This window comes from Rhinatrema bivittatum, chromosome 7 (genome assembly GCF_901001135.1).
Source record: "Rhinatrema bivittatum chromosome 7, aRhiBiv1.1, whole genome shotgun sequence".
NCBI lineage: Eukaryota > Metazoa > Chordata > Amphibia > Gymnophiona > Rhinatrematidae > Rhinatrema > Rhinatrema bivittatum.
The window spans coordinates 83,686,255-83,705,021 of NC_042621.1; the positions used below are offsets into that span (position 1 = coordinate 83,686,255).

The 18,767-nt window shown below is 40.6% G+C and overlaps 1 protein-coding gene across 2 annotated transcripts in view; it reads left to right on the plus strand.

Annotated features, from left to right (window-relative positions):
- The window catches only part of SLC12A4 (solute carrier family 12 member 4), a 180,129-nt gene that overhangs the window by 121,395 nt on the left and 39,967 nt on the right, over positions 1–18,767 (plus strand). For both annotated transcript variants that reach the window (XM_029608578.1, XM_029608579.1), the window contains 4 exons: positions 5,806–5,904; positions 8,112–8,231; positions 12,013–12,117; positions 16,267–16,435. In XM_029608578.1, the coding sequence (XP_029464438.1) occupies positions 5,806–5,904; positions 8,112–8,231; positions 12,013–12,117; positions 16,267–16,435 (493 nt within the window). The remainder of the gene's footprint in view (positions 1–5,805; positions 5,905–8,111; positions 8,232–12,012; positions 12,118–16,266; positions 16,436–18,767) is intronic.

The window sequence follows — 18,767 nt, forward strand, 5'->3', positions numbered from 1 at the left end:
ATGCCAGAAGTCTTAAAAATAAGACTGGAGAGTTAGAATTTATGGCCCCAAAGGAAGATATAGTCATACCAGGCATTTTGGGATACTGTGATACCAGGGTACAAATTATATTGACATGATAGGGCAGGTAAAATTAGTGGAGGGTTAGCACTATATGTTGAGGTAGCATAGAATCAAGCAGGATGAAGGATCTGTAGCAAACTGTGTTCTGGAATCTTAATGGATAGAAATTCCTAGAATAAAAGGGAATATAATAGTGGGGATATTTTATCACCTACCTGGCCAAAATGTGAAAGAAACTGTAGAATACTATCAGAGATTAGACTAACTAGTAAAATAGGCAACACACTAAAAATGGAAGACCTATTATCTGAGTTTTGATTCGATAAATGTCACATTAAGATGACAGCCTTGGACCTTGCCTGTGGCCTCCATTAGGATAACAGTTTCTCTGTGAGATCTAATTTTGGTCATGAAAGTGTTAGTGACCTCTCTTTATGAGTCTTTGAAATATCCTTCACTTAAAGATATTTTTTGAAGGTGATTTTCCTGAAGTCAATATGTTCGGCTCAGTGTATTTCTAAGTTTCAGGATCTTCCCCATATTGATCCATTTTTGTTTTTTGCAGTGGGTTCAGTATCTTTTAGTAACATGTCTTCCTTTCTTCCAAAGGTGCTGCCAGCATTCCTTCTCAATCTGTTTCTTTGCCAGCTTTCTCTAGGGATGAGGGTTACGGCAACAATACATCTTTAGAATTTTAAATGTCCCCCGGGTGCTTATTAAATATTTGAAGGTTGCTAATCCTTTCCAGAAAACAGACAGCTGTTTGTCTTGTTTGAAAGGCCACATAAGAGGAGAAGCTTAAATTACTCTGGCAAGCAGGCGCATGAATGCAATATAAGAACATAAGAACATGTCATACTGGGTCAGACCAAGGGTCCATCAAGCCCAGCATCTTGTTTCCAACATCAAGATCCCATGCTACTGATGCCAGTAATAGCAGTTGCTATTCCCTAAGTCAACTTGATTAATGCAATAAATGGACTTCTTCTTAATATATGCTCTATGGTTGACATCTGAGATTATTCATGTTCATTCTGCTAGAGCTCAGTCTTCTTCCTGGGCAGAAGAAATTGCTATTGCACCAGTGAATATTGGTGAGGCAGCTACTTGATAGTCCTCACATTTTTTTTGCTAAGCCTTTCAGATTGGATGTTTGCTGAGGAAAACGCAGCCTTTGGGGCTGGTATGCTCAAAGTGGCCTTCGCTTTCTCCCTCCCAAGTTATTTGGGCTTTGATACTTCCCATTTGACTTGGTGGGACTAGTACAATATGATGAAGTGGAAGGAGACATTTTTGCCTGTTCATTTTCTTTCCACAAATCCTGCCTCAGCAGTCCTGTACTCTCCCAGAAAGCTGGGCCACATTGAGAAGGAGGAAGTCTTTGTTGTCTGATGCCTGTCTTATAGGAATGCATTACAGAGGTAGATCCTCGGATCAGCTTCTGGTTGTTTATAGTCTCGTCTCATTCTTATTTCTTGCAGGGAACAGACAGGAGTTTCTCTTCAATAACAAACTCCCGCGTCCAGCTCCCCACCTTTCTTCCGCTCCCCTCATCTGCTCTGCCTCTGGCCGCTGCCCCACCCTCTGTGCTCTCTGGGTCTGCCCTGCTGGCCTCCTCCTTCCAGAGATGCCTGCCTAGGTCGCTCCACCTCCCTTCTCTCTCTTCCCTCCTCCTGGTCTCTACTCCTCTGCCTTACCTTTCTCCTACCGCTCTCCCCTCTAGCACTCCTGCTATCCTTCTCCCTTCCCCATTTCCCTCCTTCCCTTCCTCCTCTCCTTGCTCTTCTACTTGCCCCATGCACCCACCTGTCATGCCCATGCCCACACCTGTCATGCACACACACTCCACTTTTCCACTCTCTAAATAGCAAAGGACAAACAAAACACAAGCTCTCATACTTCTTTCACATGCAGAAAAAGACAATAGACAAAGGGTAAGGAAAACACTGAAGAAACAATCAAAAGAGAGAGACTAAGCACTCAGGTCATCAAAATACAACTCCTAGAACCACCTACTAACTCCTCTCACCTCTTTCCAAACTCTTCTCACCACCCACTCCTGACACGCCCTCAGCTACAGGAAGCAGGTTTATATAAACAAAAAAATGATTGTGCGACACTATAAATGATGTGTGGTGCGTAAAACAACATGCAACGCGATACGGTATCGTGCTACATGTTATATTACTGCTAAATTTGGTATTTCACTAATTTTCCTAACCATTCCTTTTTTGTATTGCGCTTGCGATAGCTGCTTTAACATGTGATATCTCCTTTATTTTTTTCACTGCAGCTTAGTGAACCTAGGCCTTAGTTTGATGCAAGCTAGATGTTTAATATTTTTCAATTATAGCAATTTAACATTTACAATTTATACAGTACTGGGTGCCATTTGGATTTCTGAAACATTCTAGTCGGTGGCAAGGGCATTTTTCTTTTAAAATCTCTTCAAGATGAAAACTAAATATAGCTTTTGTTATTTAGGAGCAATTTTCATGGGCACTTTTTACCCTCAGGCATTAAAACAAATTTGAAAGAGAAATTACAACAGAGACGTTTCCATTGAAACTTGCTGCAGATATAAAGTATTTATGGATTTATGCATCTGCTTTTTGTTCAAGTAGATTCTTCTACAAAAAATACTGCAAGAAGACTTTAAAAAAATAAAATCTGTAAACTTAATTTTTCAATCCCACCTAAAACAAAGCCCAGGGAAGGTCCCTGCTAAATGCGGCTGAAAGTGTTTTGTAGAACATTATAGTCCATAGATGGAAATGTTCCTATGTTTCTGTCTAATCTTTTCCAAAAATATGTGCTCCAAAAATAACCTTGTGCTGTGCTGGCAGCCACCAATAAGGGACGCACATTGTCAGGAAAAAAGGCGGCGCTGCTATCTATCGCTGGGGCAATCCTCTGGAATAGTCTGACAGACGGTGTCTGGTCTTGAATTATAAACTGTACCACAAGGCTTTAAAAACTGCCTTGTTTAATAAAACTTTTCCTGTCATATAATTGCCTAGGGATCAACCACAAATATAACACAAAACCCCCACTCCTCCTTTAAACCCCGGAGTGTAAAGTTTCTGTTAAAAAAATGTTCTTAATAACCCAAAAACATTTTGTGACGTGGAGAGGTGGTAGTTTCATATTTTGACCATTTAGCAATCCACCAAATTCATGGTTACACTTCTGGTCTTGCTTATTTTTATAATCATCAACATCCCACCTCCCACCGTGTAAAAAACCAGAAACCCTGCTAATAGCAACATTATTTTTTTTCTTTTTGTGTAATTATCTTCTTTATAAAATTACTCATAAGGGCTCAAACCAGTCAGTTATGAGCTCACACGTCCTTATCACCAAACACAAAACAAGCTTTTGCTCAATCAAAAAGCTTCACAAGTCCTCCAATACTTTCGTACTTAACTTAAAAACCTTCTGTCCAATATAAGGCAACTCTCAGCACATAGACTAAGCAGTTAATTTTTCCATGTATTAATTTAATATGAATTTGTGAGTTGTTTTATGTTTTCCTCTAATCCGCTGAGCATGACAAAATCAGTAAAGCGAAGTATAAATATTGTAAATAAAATATAATATGCATATATTTAACTTATTGAGGGAGGGAAATTCTCAAACAGCTAATTTATGCATGTAAATGACTTTGAAAATTGTCCTCTTACAGGCCAATGCAGGTAACTGAGCTTTAAAACCTTGTGTGTTTGATTTCAGAACATGGTTTTAAAGCTCAACTTAAAATAACTCCCGGGGCAGTAAACTAATGCTATGCACATATACACCGGGAGATATAAAATGTGGATTTGGCACAGGTTAAATCACATTATAACTTGGGAAGGGGGTCGGAGGCTTCCCTGAGGGGCTGCTGAATAATTGGCGGCAGCCACCAGCACCACCGCATGGCCAAATAGATAATGATTTATCTGGCAGCAGGAAATGTTACGTTGCCAGCAGGCAGGGGTGTCCCGTGAGCCAGCGCACTTACCTAGGCTCCTCAACCAGCCCCGCTCCGCTTCGCAGCTGGAGGTCACCGATCCCTCTTCCTCCTGTTGTGCTTAGGCACACGCACATGGCACGCAGTTCCACTTACAGGGCCCGCAGCCTCCCTCCTGCCTCACCAGTGGGTCGACTACAGCCTGTAATGTGAGTTGCTGCACTCTTCTCTGATCCTGCCTTCGTCTCTCCAATTTCTGCCTCCCTACCTAGTTTCCCTTAGCACACAGCCTCTGCTCAGACCAACTCTGGACCGTGGACATTCTCGCCTGCCACCTAGCTCTGACCTCAGCCTAAGCAATGAGCGTCCCTGTTTGCCAGCTGTCTCTAATCCTAGCCATGACCGGGACTGCCCACTGTGCTCCACTTCATGAGGCTCACACCTATGTCCTGCTTGCCCCGGAGCTCAGCCTGAGAGGAAAGGGGCTGGTAATGGTGAAGCCGTAGAGCAGTCTCGCACCAGACTAGTCCCGCCAGCTTGCAGGAAGGACCTACAAGGCTGAATCAATCTCCCCACAGCAACAAGAGCCCTCAATACTTACTTTTCTCTCTCTCTCTTTTTTTTTTTTTAATACTTTTTATTTAACCTTTTATTCTGTTTTGTTTCATAGTGCTGGAAACCTAACTCCAGCCCTGACCCAGGAGTCCAGCGCTAAAACAGGTGCACTGGCCAGAAGCAGTCTCTCTTCATCGGGGACTACTGCTTAATGTCCTCATTTGCATGGGATTTCCATGTGAGGGCGCTAAGAAGCACTCGCATTCAGGGACACACGTTTTCTGCGCGCAGAACTCCTTGCTGCATCGGCAATAAGTTTTTTTTGCGCATAGAAGAGGCGCATTCAGGTGCTGGCAAAAGTATGAATGCAGCTTTCTGCATCATCCTGTTAGTGTTTTATTCCAGGCAAAAAATTGCTTTGGTTAAATTACAAAAATATAATCATCTTTGCTAAAACTACTAATACATTAAGAGGTAGATCTTCAAAACATACACGTGCATGTACTTTTGTTCGCGCCAAGCCGCGCAGCCTGCCTCCGTTCCCTCCGAGGCCGCTCCAAAGTGCCGGGGGACTCTGGACCGCCCTCCCGCCCCTTTTACGAAGCCCCGGGACTTACGCGCGCCGGCAGCCTATGCAAAATAGGCGCGCCAGCACGCGAGTGCCCTGCGCACGTAAATCCGGGAGGATTTATGCGCGCAGGGGTTTTAAAATCTACCCCTAAATGAATGCTCTCAACAATTTTGTTTTATCTAAGTATATAATAATATTAATTTCCCTTATTAATGTGTTACTAACTTCTTATCAAGGAGCTCTCAGCAACTTTTTCTCTCAGTGAAATGCTTTCTTTTCCTAAAAAAAATAGCTTAACAGGTGTTTCTGGGAGCTCCTAAGAGTCCCCTCCAGCATTGCTGTTTTCTCTGTTTACTCAAACTTACTACACCAACTTCTTTCATGAAAGTACAACAAAATTAAAAAAAAAACCCCACACATGCCCGCCCACACACGCGCACGCGCGCGCCCACACACACACACACACGCGCGCCCACACACGCCAATTTTAATCAGTATAAAGATGGATGTAAAGTAGCTTTGCTCTTTAGTCATGCCTTTCATGCTATCATGGCAAAATAAGGAATAAGATTTAGATCTGAGAAAACCAATTGGGTTTCTCAGAATATAAATATATGCGGAAATCTCCTGAAATTGTCTACTAAATTGTACTGATGTTTTACAGGTTCTTCTTAATGTGCTACTTATTTGTTAATCTGGCTTGTGCCGTACAAACGCTCCTAAGAACTCCAAACTGGCGACCACGGTTTAAATTCTACCATTGGTAAGAAACTCTTCCAAAGTATCTTCTGTTTGCTTTGTAATTGTAACAGGTTTATTAATTGGATATTAAACTTTTGTCTTTAAATATCATTGTCTCAACTTTGCAAAATTCCCGAGCTGCAGAAATGACTTTCTATCTGAAAATATTTGATATAGCATTTTTTTTCTCATGCTGCAGAAAAGATTTTTGGGATAAATTGGGGGATATTTTGCTTTATTCTAAAGAGATTTATTCCATGATTTTCTATATACCTCTGAATTTTGTAGATTGGAAGTTTCGGTTATTTCTGATTTATATCTTGCAAATCCCTAATATTCAGCGTAAGAATAATTTGGGTACTGTACACATAGGTTAATTGATTTAATAGAATAATTTCCAGCTTCTTGGCTCATTAGCAGCATTCAACAGAACTGCATAATTTAAAAATGATTTTTCCTGTGTTACCAAGTAGTTACTCAGATAAATTCTTCCTGGAAATATGCCCTCCCCAAGGAAGTACCTGCACTGTTTCACTGTTACCCGTCCTACAAAAGAGCAGGACACGGGAAGGGCAGAACTAGCAGGCTAAGCTTAAGGATTTCTTTTTGAAATCTCCACACATAATTTATGGATTGGGCTTTGCGTCAGCTGTAACGTACACCTGTGGTATCCTCTGCTGTAACGTACGCCTGTGGTATCCTCTGCTGTCATGTACGCCTGTGGTATCCTCTGCTGTAACATACGCCTGTGGTATCCTCTGCTGTAACGTACACCTGTGGTATCCTCTGCTGTAATGTACACCTGTGGTATCTTCTGCTGTAGCGTGCACCTGTGGTATCTTCTGGCCCTGAATTTTCAAAGGAAAACTCCAGGGGGGCCTATAAGCCCCGTGCCTATTCTAAAAATTGGCCCCTAGATAAACAATGAACATGTGCACGCCAAATATAATGAAATATTGGCGTAGTATATCATTGTGTGGTTTATGTTGGGGGTGGGGAAGGAGCACTTTTGTATCTACAATACTAAGGACGTAGCCAGTTATAGTCTTGTACTTATGACTATGACAAACCAGTCCTGAAGTACCCTCTAGTCAGTCAGGTTTTCAGGATATCTACAATAAATATGCAAGAGATTTTTTCATGAACTATTTCCACACTATGCCAGTCTAGGTCATGCATATTCCTGAAACCTTATTGGCTAGTGGGTATGCCAGGACTCGTTTGAGAAACACTGACTTAAAGTATGCATTGCTTTTGTAATATCTTGTATCCTTGGAAAATGATCTGGCTATTAATGATCATAAATATATTGTACCACATTGGCCAGCTTGATTCTTTTTGATTGGCTAAATTGTCCAGCATTTATTTGTAGAGTGGATGATTTAGGCTGATCCTAAGTTTATTATGGTGCCTTCCGTATTAGTTAGTCAGTAGAATAAATGAAGAAAACACGTTTGTAACTTAAATAAGAATCACCCTGTCATCAGACCAACAGTTAAAACATTGGATTAAGTTGCAACTTTAGAAAGAAGAGAGTCCTTGATTGCACCCAATATTCTTTAGCCCTCGACTACACCTTAACTTGCACTGTGTGTCTGTGCTAGTGCATTTTCCAGTTTGAGTTCTTTAAAACGGCTGAATCAGGGTGATCATTTTGGTACTACTTTATTAATTTCTAGGATTCAGTGTACTAAAGGGGAATAAGTTTGGTTATGCATATTTGGCCAGATATCTCTCTTTAAATTGGTGTGTTTGCCTTATTAAAAAAGAATTAGCTTTATAAAATATTGCACTTAAAATGCATATAGGTGTGTGTGTATATATATATATATATATATATATATATATATATATATATATATATATATATATATATAATAAACCTGAAAGCAAAGAAAATGTAGTAATATATTGTCCTACTTAGCTTTTCCCAAAGCTAGGAAATATTTGTGGAGAACATTAGGCAATGGAGAGAAGAGGCAATAGGAACTGTCTCTGCCTCATTTACTCAACCCCAGTTATCCTGATCCCCATACCAATGGCAGCCCAGCAAGCCTCTGGTCCTCATGGTATCCTCTCCTTGAACCTTCCTTTCCCCAGTGGGAGCAGGGCCTGTCAGGTTAGGATGGAACTGGATGTCAAGGAAGGAAAAGCTAACTGAAACAGTTATGATAAATTAGTGATTTTAAGCCCTTTTATTTGATATGCCTTTGTGTGTTTCCTTCTTAGGGCCTTGTCATTCTTAGGCATGAGCATTTGTCTTGCATTGATGTTCATTTCTTCGTGGTATTATGCATTGGTGGCCATGCTGATTGCAGGAATGATTTACAAGTATATTGAATACCAAGGGTAAGTTAGTTGATTTTTTTATTTTGTTATAGGATAAGTAGATCCAGCTAGAGTTTAATGTATTTAGATTTAACTCTTGCCTTATCATTGCTTGCTCAAGGTCTTTCTCTGTTCCCAGAGAGCTTACAATCTAAGGGGCCTATTTACTAAAGCTTTTCTCCCTTTTTATGTCTATGGGAAAAGTGCTTAGTAAATAGGACCTACGTTTGGGCAAGTCATTTCACCCTCCGTTGCCTCAGGAACAAAGTCGCAAGGAGCATCCGCGGCATTAGGGCGTTGACTTCCCTGGTTCTCAGCCTGCTGCCTTGACCACTAGGCTGTGCCTCCACTGCTGGGAACCTTTGAGTTGTGGTCACCCTGAAATTGCTGTTGATTGGATGGAGGGGGGAGACGTGTAGGGAAAAGAAGGAATAATACATATCATAGAAACATGATGCCCTATCTAGTCTAAATATTAAATCCAAAAAGGATCTTTTTATTATTTTTTATTTTTTGAAAAAAATTTTTAGAAGATGGGAATGGTTTCATACATTGTATCCGGCAACCCCCTTGGTGCCTTTATTCCTTTAATCATCAACACATCCACCAACCTCCATATTTCTTTTATTTTAATTTAATTTAAACCAATGATTAAAAAAAAATTTTCTATTTGATTTGAATCTCAGTGAAAATCGCTTTTCTAATATATGTTGTTTATAGCGTTTTCCGTTAACTTCTCTCTGTACCACGTACTACTGAATATTTGTTATAAGCCGTCAGCGAGTGACTAATTTATACTTAGCTTTGGATAGATTTATTCAGCTTTGGGACTTATTCAGAAATCTATCCAAAGCTAAGTATAAATTAGTCACTCGCTGACGGCTTATAACAAATATTCAGTAGTACGTGGTACAGAGAGAAGTTAACGGAAAACGCTATAAAGAACATATATTAGAAAAGCGATTTTCACTGAGATTCAAATCAAATCAAAAAGAAAAATTTTTTTTAATCATTGGTTTAAATTAAATTAAAATAAAAGAAATATGGAGGTTGGTGGATGTGTTGATGATTAAAGGAATAAAGGCACCAAGGGGGTTGCCGGATACAATGTATGAAACCATTCCCATCTTCTAAAAAAATTTTTCAAAAAATAATAAAAAGATCCTTTTTGGATTTAATATTTGGATTGATTATCAGTGAATATTTGATTGAAATACAAAACACCAAGTATTTTGTGATAGGGTTGTAGTGCACACTTGGTTTAAAATCTCATTTTGAAATTTAGTGCCCTATCTAGTCTGCCTATCCATACCAACTACGTAGCTCTGCAATCCCTACCACTTCCTCAGAGATTCTCTGTGCTTATTCCATGCTTTTTTGGATTCATATACTGGCGTATCCACCACCACCACAGGGATGCCGTTCCATGCATCCACCACCTTTTCTGTAGATAAATGTTTCCTTAGATTACTCCTATGTCTAACCCCTTTCACCCTCATCCTATCAACTTTTTCTGTTCCACCCCCTCCCTGCTAATCAACACTATCTCTTTCTCAGTGACCACCACCAATTTTTCCTCCCTCTCTGACACCAGCATTCTCCATGCTGTGTCCACTTATGTCACAACTCACAAATATCCGCACACTTAACTGTGCCCTTAAGCTGAGTCCCGAGTCCTGCAATTGCAGCTGCGGTTTCTCCTCACATTCTGCCTGCAGTGTGCGTGTGCTCCAGGCTTACAGAAGGGGAGTGGCTGGAGCAGTAGACAGAGAAGCCCGAGCACTATAGTGTTTCCCCCTGAGACCCGGCAATTGATGCAAATTTCCTGAGTCTCTGGAGAAAATCTGGAGAGCTCCCAGGTATGGGCACTCCATCTTTATACATATCCCCAATTGGATTCCTCCTTTGTCTTTTAACTGTACGGTCTGAATCAATGCACTGTGGGCCTCCTTTCTTGGCCTTTTGGCTGAGTCTGAGAACTTGTGGGAGGTTAGCAGCTTGCTATTTAATTCTACTGTGAGCATAAAATAGTTTGGACAGTGGCCAAGCACAGGATTAGATCTCCCATAAAACAAAAATAATTTTGGTGGCATCAAAATACCTTCATTCATTTTCTCATAGAATGGGCAGAGTATTACCGCTCCTCTCATCATACTTAGTAGGTTCTTACTATATCCTGAGATTCAGGGAGCAGGGGATTTCTCCACATTTGCTCAACTGCAACACCTGGTAGTGAGACTGAGGGCTCGTGTTAGCTGGAATGGAAGGGGAGCCACGATGTCAGACCCCCATGGATGAGATCTGTTGCTGCGATGGCAAGACTGAACTAGGAAAGAGTTTATAAAAAAAGGCATGAAAAATCTCTCTGTAGTTTAAAAAAAAAATGCTCAGACTGCTGTAGCCCAATAGATTGTGGTTATAACCAGGGATGTGCATTCGTTTTTGATGAATTAGACAATGTCAATGATATTGTCTAATTCATCATGGTTCGGTAGGCCCGATAAACAAAGCGTTTTTTGCCAAAATTTCGGCAAAATTCGTATTTCATGTCAGTGCGCACTAACTGAGTTACTGCACATTGCATATCTCTTACTGCGCAGTAATACCAATTAGTGCGCACTGTTTTTCTAGCTAATAAACTCCTCTGAATTGATACTTTTTAATTCTTAAGATGCATTTTTTTAGTGCACACTACCATTAGTTACAGTGCACTACTACATACTTAGTGCGCTGTAAGTTCTATTAGGGCGCACTAACTAACATGTTAGTGTGCCCTAACGCCTTAGGGGCGGATTTTCAGAGCCCTGCTCGCGTAAATCCGCCCAAAACCGGGCGGATTTACGCGAGCAGGGCCCTGCGCGCCAGGAAGCCTACTTCCCGGCGCGCAGGGCCCTGCTCACCGGGAAGCCTACTCCCTCCCTCCGGGAGGCGTAAATCCCCCGACAAAGGTAAGGGGGGGGTTTAGACAGGGCCGGGCGGGTGGGTTAGGTAGGGGAAGGGAGGGGAAGGTGAGGGGAGGGCAAAGGAAAGTTCCCTCCGAGGCCGCTCCGATTTCGGAGCGGCCTTGGAGGGAATGGGGGTAGGCTGCGCGGCTCGGCGCGCGCCGGCTATACGAAATCGATAGCCTTGCGCGCGCCGATCCAGGATTTTAGCGGATACGCGCGGCTCCGCGCGTATCTACTAAAATCCAGCGTACTTTTGTTTGTGCCTGGAGCGCAAACAAAAGTAGGCTATTCGCGCTCGTTTTAAAATCCGCCCCTTAATGCGCATTAACATCTAGCTAGTGCGCACTGTCACGTTCGGTGTACTGCACACTAATGCTGAGATAGTGTGCACTAACTGGTTGTTAGTGTGCAGTAAGGCCCATTAGTGCGCACTTCACCGAAAATTGCAGGGGAAAAAAAATGTACCCGTGGGAAAACGAAATTTTCCGCAGAGTGCCTGATCTGAAGCCCGAACTGATAGCTTTAAACGAAGCACATCCCTATGCTGGAAGTCAAAAGGAGCAGGAGGAAACTCCTGGGCCAAAAGTATGCATGACACATCTCATAGAATAATCTAATAAATTCACTTCTCCACATCAGGATGTTTATAATAAATCAAGTGCATAATATCTTGGGGCTGAAAGTATTGTCTTTGCTTTCCAAACATTTTGAGAAAAAGAAGTACAAGTACAGATAGTGTTTGGGTTTTTTTTTCCCCCTTGCTTAGTACTTTTTGTATGGAGCAAATAATAAATACTTTAAATAAATAAATATGATCAATGTTTTCCTTGTCCTTTGCTTTCGTCAATTTACTGCAGTGCAGAAAAGGAATGGGGAGATGGTATTCGTGGTCTGTCTTTGAGCGCGGCGAGGTATGCTCTGCTAAGATTGGAGGAAGGGCCTCCTCATACCAAGAACTGGAGGTATGTTGTGCTAGAATATACCAAAATGAAATCTGTTAACCACTCAAGCAATCAGTCATAAATGAGACTGGGGAGTGAAGTTAAATCCTGTATTAAGATTTGTTCATTCATTCATGTATGATCAGAAGGCCATCCTTGTATTTCACAAGTGATAGATTGAAGGCAGGCTCTGGTTTTATCATCAACTGCATGGAAATAACCAGGATTGAGGAGAGAGAGCACATTCTATAATAATTTGGTCTGGAGATTGTGTTGGACAAGCCCGCCTGGGATGCTTGAAAACTTGCATAGCCTGTACAGAGGTGTTTAAGGTGGAGTCAGAATAATCTATCAAGTTCACAGTCGGATAAGTTCAAAGAGGTCTTTGAGATTATTTGTCTCTTTCCCTCTGTGTTGCATCATGCTTGCCATTAGTGCATAGCTCAGGCATCAGAAAGACCTTCAGATATAGAATAGAAAAATAAATATGGGAAAAAGGCAAGGCCTGCTCGGCGCCATTTTGAAAAATGGTGTCAGTTGGGTCAAGAGCTAGGGGACGCCCTGACCTCTCTGCTGAGCATCGAAGAGCTACTTGTAAGGTACTAGCAGGGTTAGGGGTGGGGAACTACCTGCCCCCCCCCAATCAGGGTCAATATTTTTGGGGAGGTTGAGGGGCTACCCTGATACCAGGGTTTTAAGTATATTAGGATGAGGGAATGGGGAAGGGTTGGGGATTTTGGGTAAGGGGCAGCTTAGCTATAATATGGGATGGGGTGTAGGAAGGGAGTGGGCTGTTGCCATACACTTGGCATTACTTTTTATATTGTTTTTTATTTTATAGAGCCAGGGCCACCTCAGAAAGCGGGGGGGGGGGGGGGGGGAGCCGGTGAGCAGGGGTTGCCATTGACCTCAGGGGAGCTATTTTTCTTACTGTGGGGTTTGGGCCTCTGCAACTTTAATTTTCCTATGGGAGCATTGGGAACCCGCATTAGCATCCTGATGCTCCCATGGGAAAATACCTATAGCTCCCTCAAATGTGAGAAAATAATGGGGCTGACTTTTTACTAAGTCAGCCCCATTATTTTATTTGCATAGGTTTGTCTATGCATAAGCTGCTTTGCAAGCATTAGTCAATTTTATGCATGCAAATACATGCAAAGCAGCTTATTTCCACAGAGGAAGAAATCTTTTGTTCTATTATGCGATATTGTGCAATAGTGTCACGATTTGGTACTATTGCGTGATAAACAGTATTAAACGTGTTACATGCTGTTTAATGCATGATTTCCCCTTATCATGGCTTAATAAGTCGAGGCCTAAGTTGGTACCTGAAACATTGGAGAGTAAAAAGATTTGACCATCAGTGGACAAAGCTTTCCTGCTGGAATGTGCAAAATTGATCTTTCTAAATTGATTTTCTGCATTCATTCATTTATCAAAATGGTCAAAAAGTAAAGTGGCAGCAGCACAAATGTCTTCCGATGTGGTTGCAGTTTATCTTACGGCTAGCTTTTCAGATACAGAATCCCATCCTGGGGAATAACGTGCAGAACCCACACGGGATATTGTTTGTCATGCTAACAAGGAGTGTGCAAAACTTTACATTACTCTACGCATTATTTGCTAGGGATGTGAATCGGGCTTCGGACGATTGAAAATATCGTACGATATTTTCAAAATTGTCAAATCGGGGGCTCCCCCAAAACGATAGGAAAACACCACGATATTGTTCGTGGGGGGGTCTCATCGTTTTGGGGGAGGGCGGGAAAAACAGCACACAAAAATAACCCCTAAACCCACCCCGACCCTTTAAAACTAATCCCTTAGCTTCCTCCACCCTCGCGACCCCCCCCCCAAAATACTTTTTACAGGTACCTGGTGGTCCAGTGGGGGTCCCGGGAGCGATCTCCTGCTCCCAGGCCGTCGGCTGCCACTAATCAAAATGGCACCGATGGCCCTTTGCCCTTACCATGTGACAGGGTATCCGTGCCATTGGCCGGCCCCTGTCACATGGAGGGAGCACTGGATGGCCCGCGCCATTTTTAAAGATGGAAAAGTTGACATTTGCTGAGGAGTTTATGGTTTGGAGTGAGAGATCTTTAATGGATACTGGCATAAAAGGGAAGTTAGAGAGATTATAATTGAGGCAGTGGCAGCCCAGGAGCATTTAAATAAAAATGAGAGAAATGATTCCAAACTACCCATTTCAACTGTTAGGCAGTTCTGAAAGAACTCAAAAATGAAATTGCAGAATTACTACTAATAATCCTTAACTTCTCATTCAAATCAGCTACAATATCTGAGGATTAGAGTGTGGTCAATTTAATGTCTGTTTTTAAAAAGGGCTCCAGGGCTGATCCAGGAAACTACAGACCAGTGAGACTTGACATCTGTGCCTGTTAAAATGGTTGAAACTACTCGGAAGAATAAAATTACTGACCACCTAGATAAACACAGCCGGGACAGATGTAGCAAAGGGAAGGCTTGCTTTACAAACCTATTAGATCTGTTTTGACCAGGGTGGGTCAGTTGATATTGTGTATCTGGATTTCAGAAGGTGCTTGACAAAAACCTTTGAGAGACTTCTCTTGAAATTGAAAAGTTGTGGGTAAAAGAGGGTGCCCAATTGTGATTGGTAACTGGCTAAAAGACAGGAAACAGAGTTTGAGTGAATAGTCATTTCTCTAATTGGATAAAGATAAATAGTGGGGTGCCCCAGGGATCTGTACTGGAATCAGTGCTTTTTAAATCAGGCCCCAAGAGACCTGAGAGTCATAGGCAGAGTAGTCTTTAGATCAAGTTGATAGGATTGTTTGTCTTTCTCCTATTTTTCCTTTTACTATTTGCCTGTTGGGTTGGCATATGTTAACTAATGAACTTTTTCTTTTGGATGAGCTACAATTTCTAGTAGGCTGTATTTTTGCCACAGTGCTAGATTTTTGTTTCTGACAGGTTTTCCTGATGTTTATTTCATTTTATGCTTGGTGTATTTAACTTGAAAAGAAAATTTGACAAAAGAATTTGAAAAGTAGGGCCCAGACGAAGGAGAGAAGCCAACATAAGACCGTGAAAGCTAATTTTTCTCAGGAAAAAAATGGGAAGCCTGGTTGAAAGCCTCTAACTGCCTGATGCCATCTTGATCGAATTTTTGAGTTTAAACCCATTTAGGGGCATTTCAGGTTTGAAAATTCTGTCAAAAGGATAAGGAAAATTAAGTTTTTTTTTTCAGGAGTAAACAGTACAGTCATGACTGAATCATGGTGACAGTATTAACCTGTAGCAAAGACTTTGTAAAATTCATCTTTGCTCATCGAAGTTTGAGAAGCAAGAAAAAATAAAGGGAAAACAGCAGCATGTTATTTCTAGACTTGGACAACATTATGAGTTGTTTATTTTTTATAACAAAGAATTGACTGCATTGGGTTTAATGGCTTTTCTGTAGCAGCTGCAGAACAGAAAGGATATTTATTTATTTAAGACTTTTTTTATACCGATATTACTAGCTACATCATATCTGTTTACAGCAGAACTAAAGTTGGAAATTACATTAAACAGGAATCGGGGAATGGATTACATAGGAACAGGGCTGTAGCAAGGAAAAAAAGGTACAAAACAAACGCAACGGGCTTCTTGAAATAACACGCAAAATAGTGTATTAATTTCACGAAGTTCACAGGATGGTTGAATCATTGTGAGACATAAGAAAGAAATAAGACAAATGTGAGTAATTTGAGATTATTTGAATTCAGTGGACTAATGCCTTCTTCCATCCAAACTAACTATATGAATCTGCTCTGTGTAATCACTGGCAAATCCTACAGACTGCTCTACAAAACTCTGGAGTACATTCTCTTCAGTTACTTATTAAATACATGTAACTTGTAACATGTCTTCATGTAACTTACCTGCAATGCAGTTAAAACTAATTTCAATACAATCTACTTAATGCTTTCCATAATAGAAGAAAACTCCTTAGATAAAAATGTATGGTTGCATGAAGGAATGAAGGAATTACTGACTTATTTTCAAGCTAGATACTTGATTTTTTATTTACTGTTAAAAAGAAAGGTAAACAAAGATTCATTTTTGAAAAGCTGTAAAGAACAATCTTTTCTCTAGAAAGAGGTCTTCTTTGGGTAATATTCATTACTTTTGTTGCTATCCATTCAGACCACAGTTGCTGGTGCTTCTGAAGTTAGATGAAGATCTGCATGTGAAGTACCCTCGCTTGTTAACGTTTGCTTCTCAGCTCAAAGCTGGCAAAGGTTTGACGATCGTAGGCACTGCCTTGCAAGGGAATTTCCTGGACAGCTTTGGAGAAGCTCAAGCTGCTGAACAGGTAAGGTCTTTTTCCATATCTTCCCTATTTCTCAAACTTTAATGCAACAGCAACATAGTGGAGATCATATGCAGTATATGATTCCAACATAGCACGCTGGTTTGTATTTTCTCCTAAAATCTAGTTCACATGACTCGGCTTGTTTTATTGTTGAACAAAAGAAATGTGTGGCATTTTTTCTCTATTTTTTTCTTGAATGCTTTTTGTGCTTTCTTTGATTTTTATCTGCCTCTGAAAATGTGGATAATACATGTTGCATAGTAGGATTCCAGCAATAGTGATGTCAGACGTAGGTATCATTTATTACTGCTATACCAGTCAGAAAAACAGAGAAAAAAATAATGAGGCAAAATTAAGGGATTTCTACCATCTTTTGTTTTTGGGTAAAAATGTTAAGTGTATCTGACCCATGGTCTCCGAGAAGTGGGCAGCAATATTCAAATTTAGCGAACATCACACAGCAGTTGCAACACTTTGTATGCAAACATTTTAAAGTATCTGTTTTGGAAATTTTTCTTAAACTGAATCCCCAAAAAATGAAAAATAATTTCCTCCTCAAGAAAAGGCACACACACAGCTCCTTAAGTATTCTTCATGAAATAGACCCCAATGAGTAAGGTCTAGAGATTCTTCTTCTGTAAAACAAAATCAGAAGGGAAAGAAACAGGAAATAAAAGAAACACTTCTCTTTCATCCAAACACAAAAGAAGAATCCACACTCCACCTTTTCTAGGGGCTGGCAGAAACCTCTACAGTAGTTTATAGGTGGAATATTGCTCTAACCCTTATGTTGCCTCTCTAACCCTTGAAGAGAATAGAATTAATAGAGATCACATGAGGCTCGACAGTAATCTTATACCTGTGGACCTGGTAAGCAATTTTCAAGATAACTAAATATGTAGTTTTCCTTTTGAAAATGTTCTTAGGTGGGTATCTAAACGTTGAGTATTCTTTTTCTGCCAGCACAGGGAAAGGGGAAAATTCCAATCTGCAAACATACTTTAGTGTCCCAAACTCAACCCGCCTGGCAGTGTCCCTTATTAATGTAAATAGAAAAACATGAGTTGTGAACCCTGCAAAACGTGTGTAGCCATACTGAGGAGGGCAATTTAATTCTGATAAATCACTATTTACCTGGGACAGTGACCATGAAAAATGTCCTTCGCATGTTCTCATTGTGATCCTGTGGTTCTTCATTAAAGCCATTCCTATTCCTAAATGGCAGCTTTGCTTGTTGCTTGTGCCGGTGCATGTACAGACTTTACCCAGTTGGCGCTATTTGCACTTAGCATTCATTATTTGCTTATAGTCCAGTTCCTGCCCCAACAAGCCACACCACTCTTCCCTTCTGCCACGCCCCCACCCCCTTCCTTTCCCACCAGAGCTCCAAACTTACCTCAGTGCAAGTTAATATTTTATTTTGGATTCCGGCACTTGTGGGGCAGGAGTGATTTGATGTTGCTCCTTCCCCTGAAGATGTCATTCTCCATGGGGTAAGAGGTTTGGTTTTAGTAGGGATGGGTTGCAATGGTTTCCTGTTGTTTCATACTAGGATTTTTCCACTAGTATTAACCAAATATAGCTAAGAAATTCCAAAGTGGGGATATAATTCTGTCATCTAGTGCTATGTGTGTTTAGATTGTAAAAATAACTGTAAAAAATGTTTTTTGTAGTTTCTTCATGCCTGTTTGACACCTACAGCCTACATATATGCTCCATATGGGGATAATTTTCAAAAGGATTTACACACTTAAAACTGGGTTTTATACGTGCAAATGCACATTCCTCGTGTAAGTGGGCTTTTGAAAATTACTACAGTATATGTCTATGAATTGTCCATCGGTTTTACATGCGTAAGTGCACTTTAAGCTTGTAAATGGGCTTTTGACAATTGCTGCGATAGTATGTTATGTTTACGTGCATAACTCCTTTGAAAATTCCTTCCCCCTGAGAATAGGAGAGCAACTTTCTTTGATATGAACCAGTAGCTGCCAGGAAATGGCTGAGAATGAAAGACCAGTTTTACATAAGTTACAAGAAAATGCTAACTTTTTTCACACAAATTCCATGTATATTGACTTTCAAACAGTACTATAATCATACACCAGCATGCTCACTGAATTGTGTTTCAGATGAGTTTGAAATTTTCTCTTTGTGTCTGAAACTCATTTGAAATGCATTTCAAACTGAATTTAGAGAAAATTAAATGGGGATTATGGTAATACCAAACACCCAATAGTAGACATTTTAAAATAACCATTCTTTTGATCTACCATGCTGAAAGACTGCTTTAAAACCACCTTTAATGATGATTTATCAGCATGTCAAAATG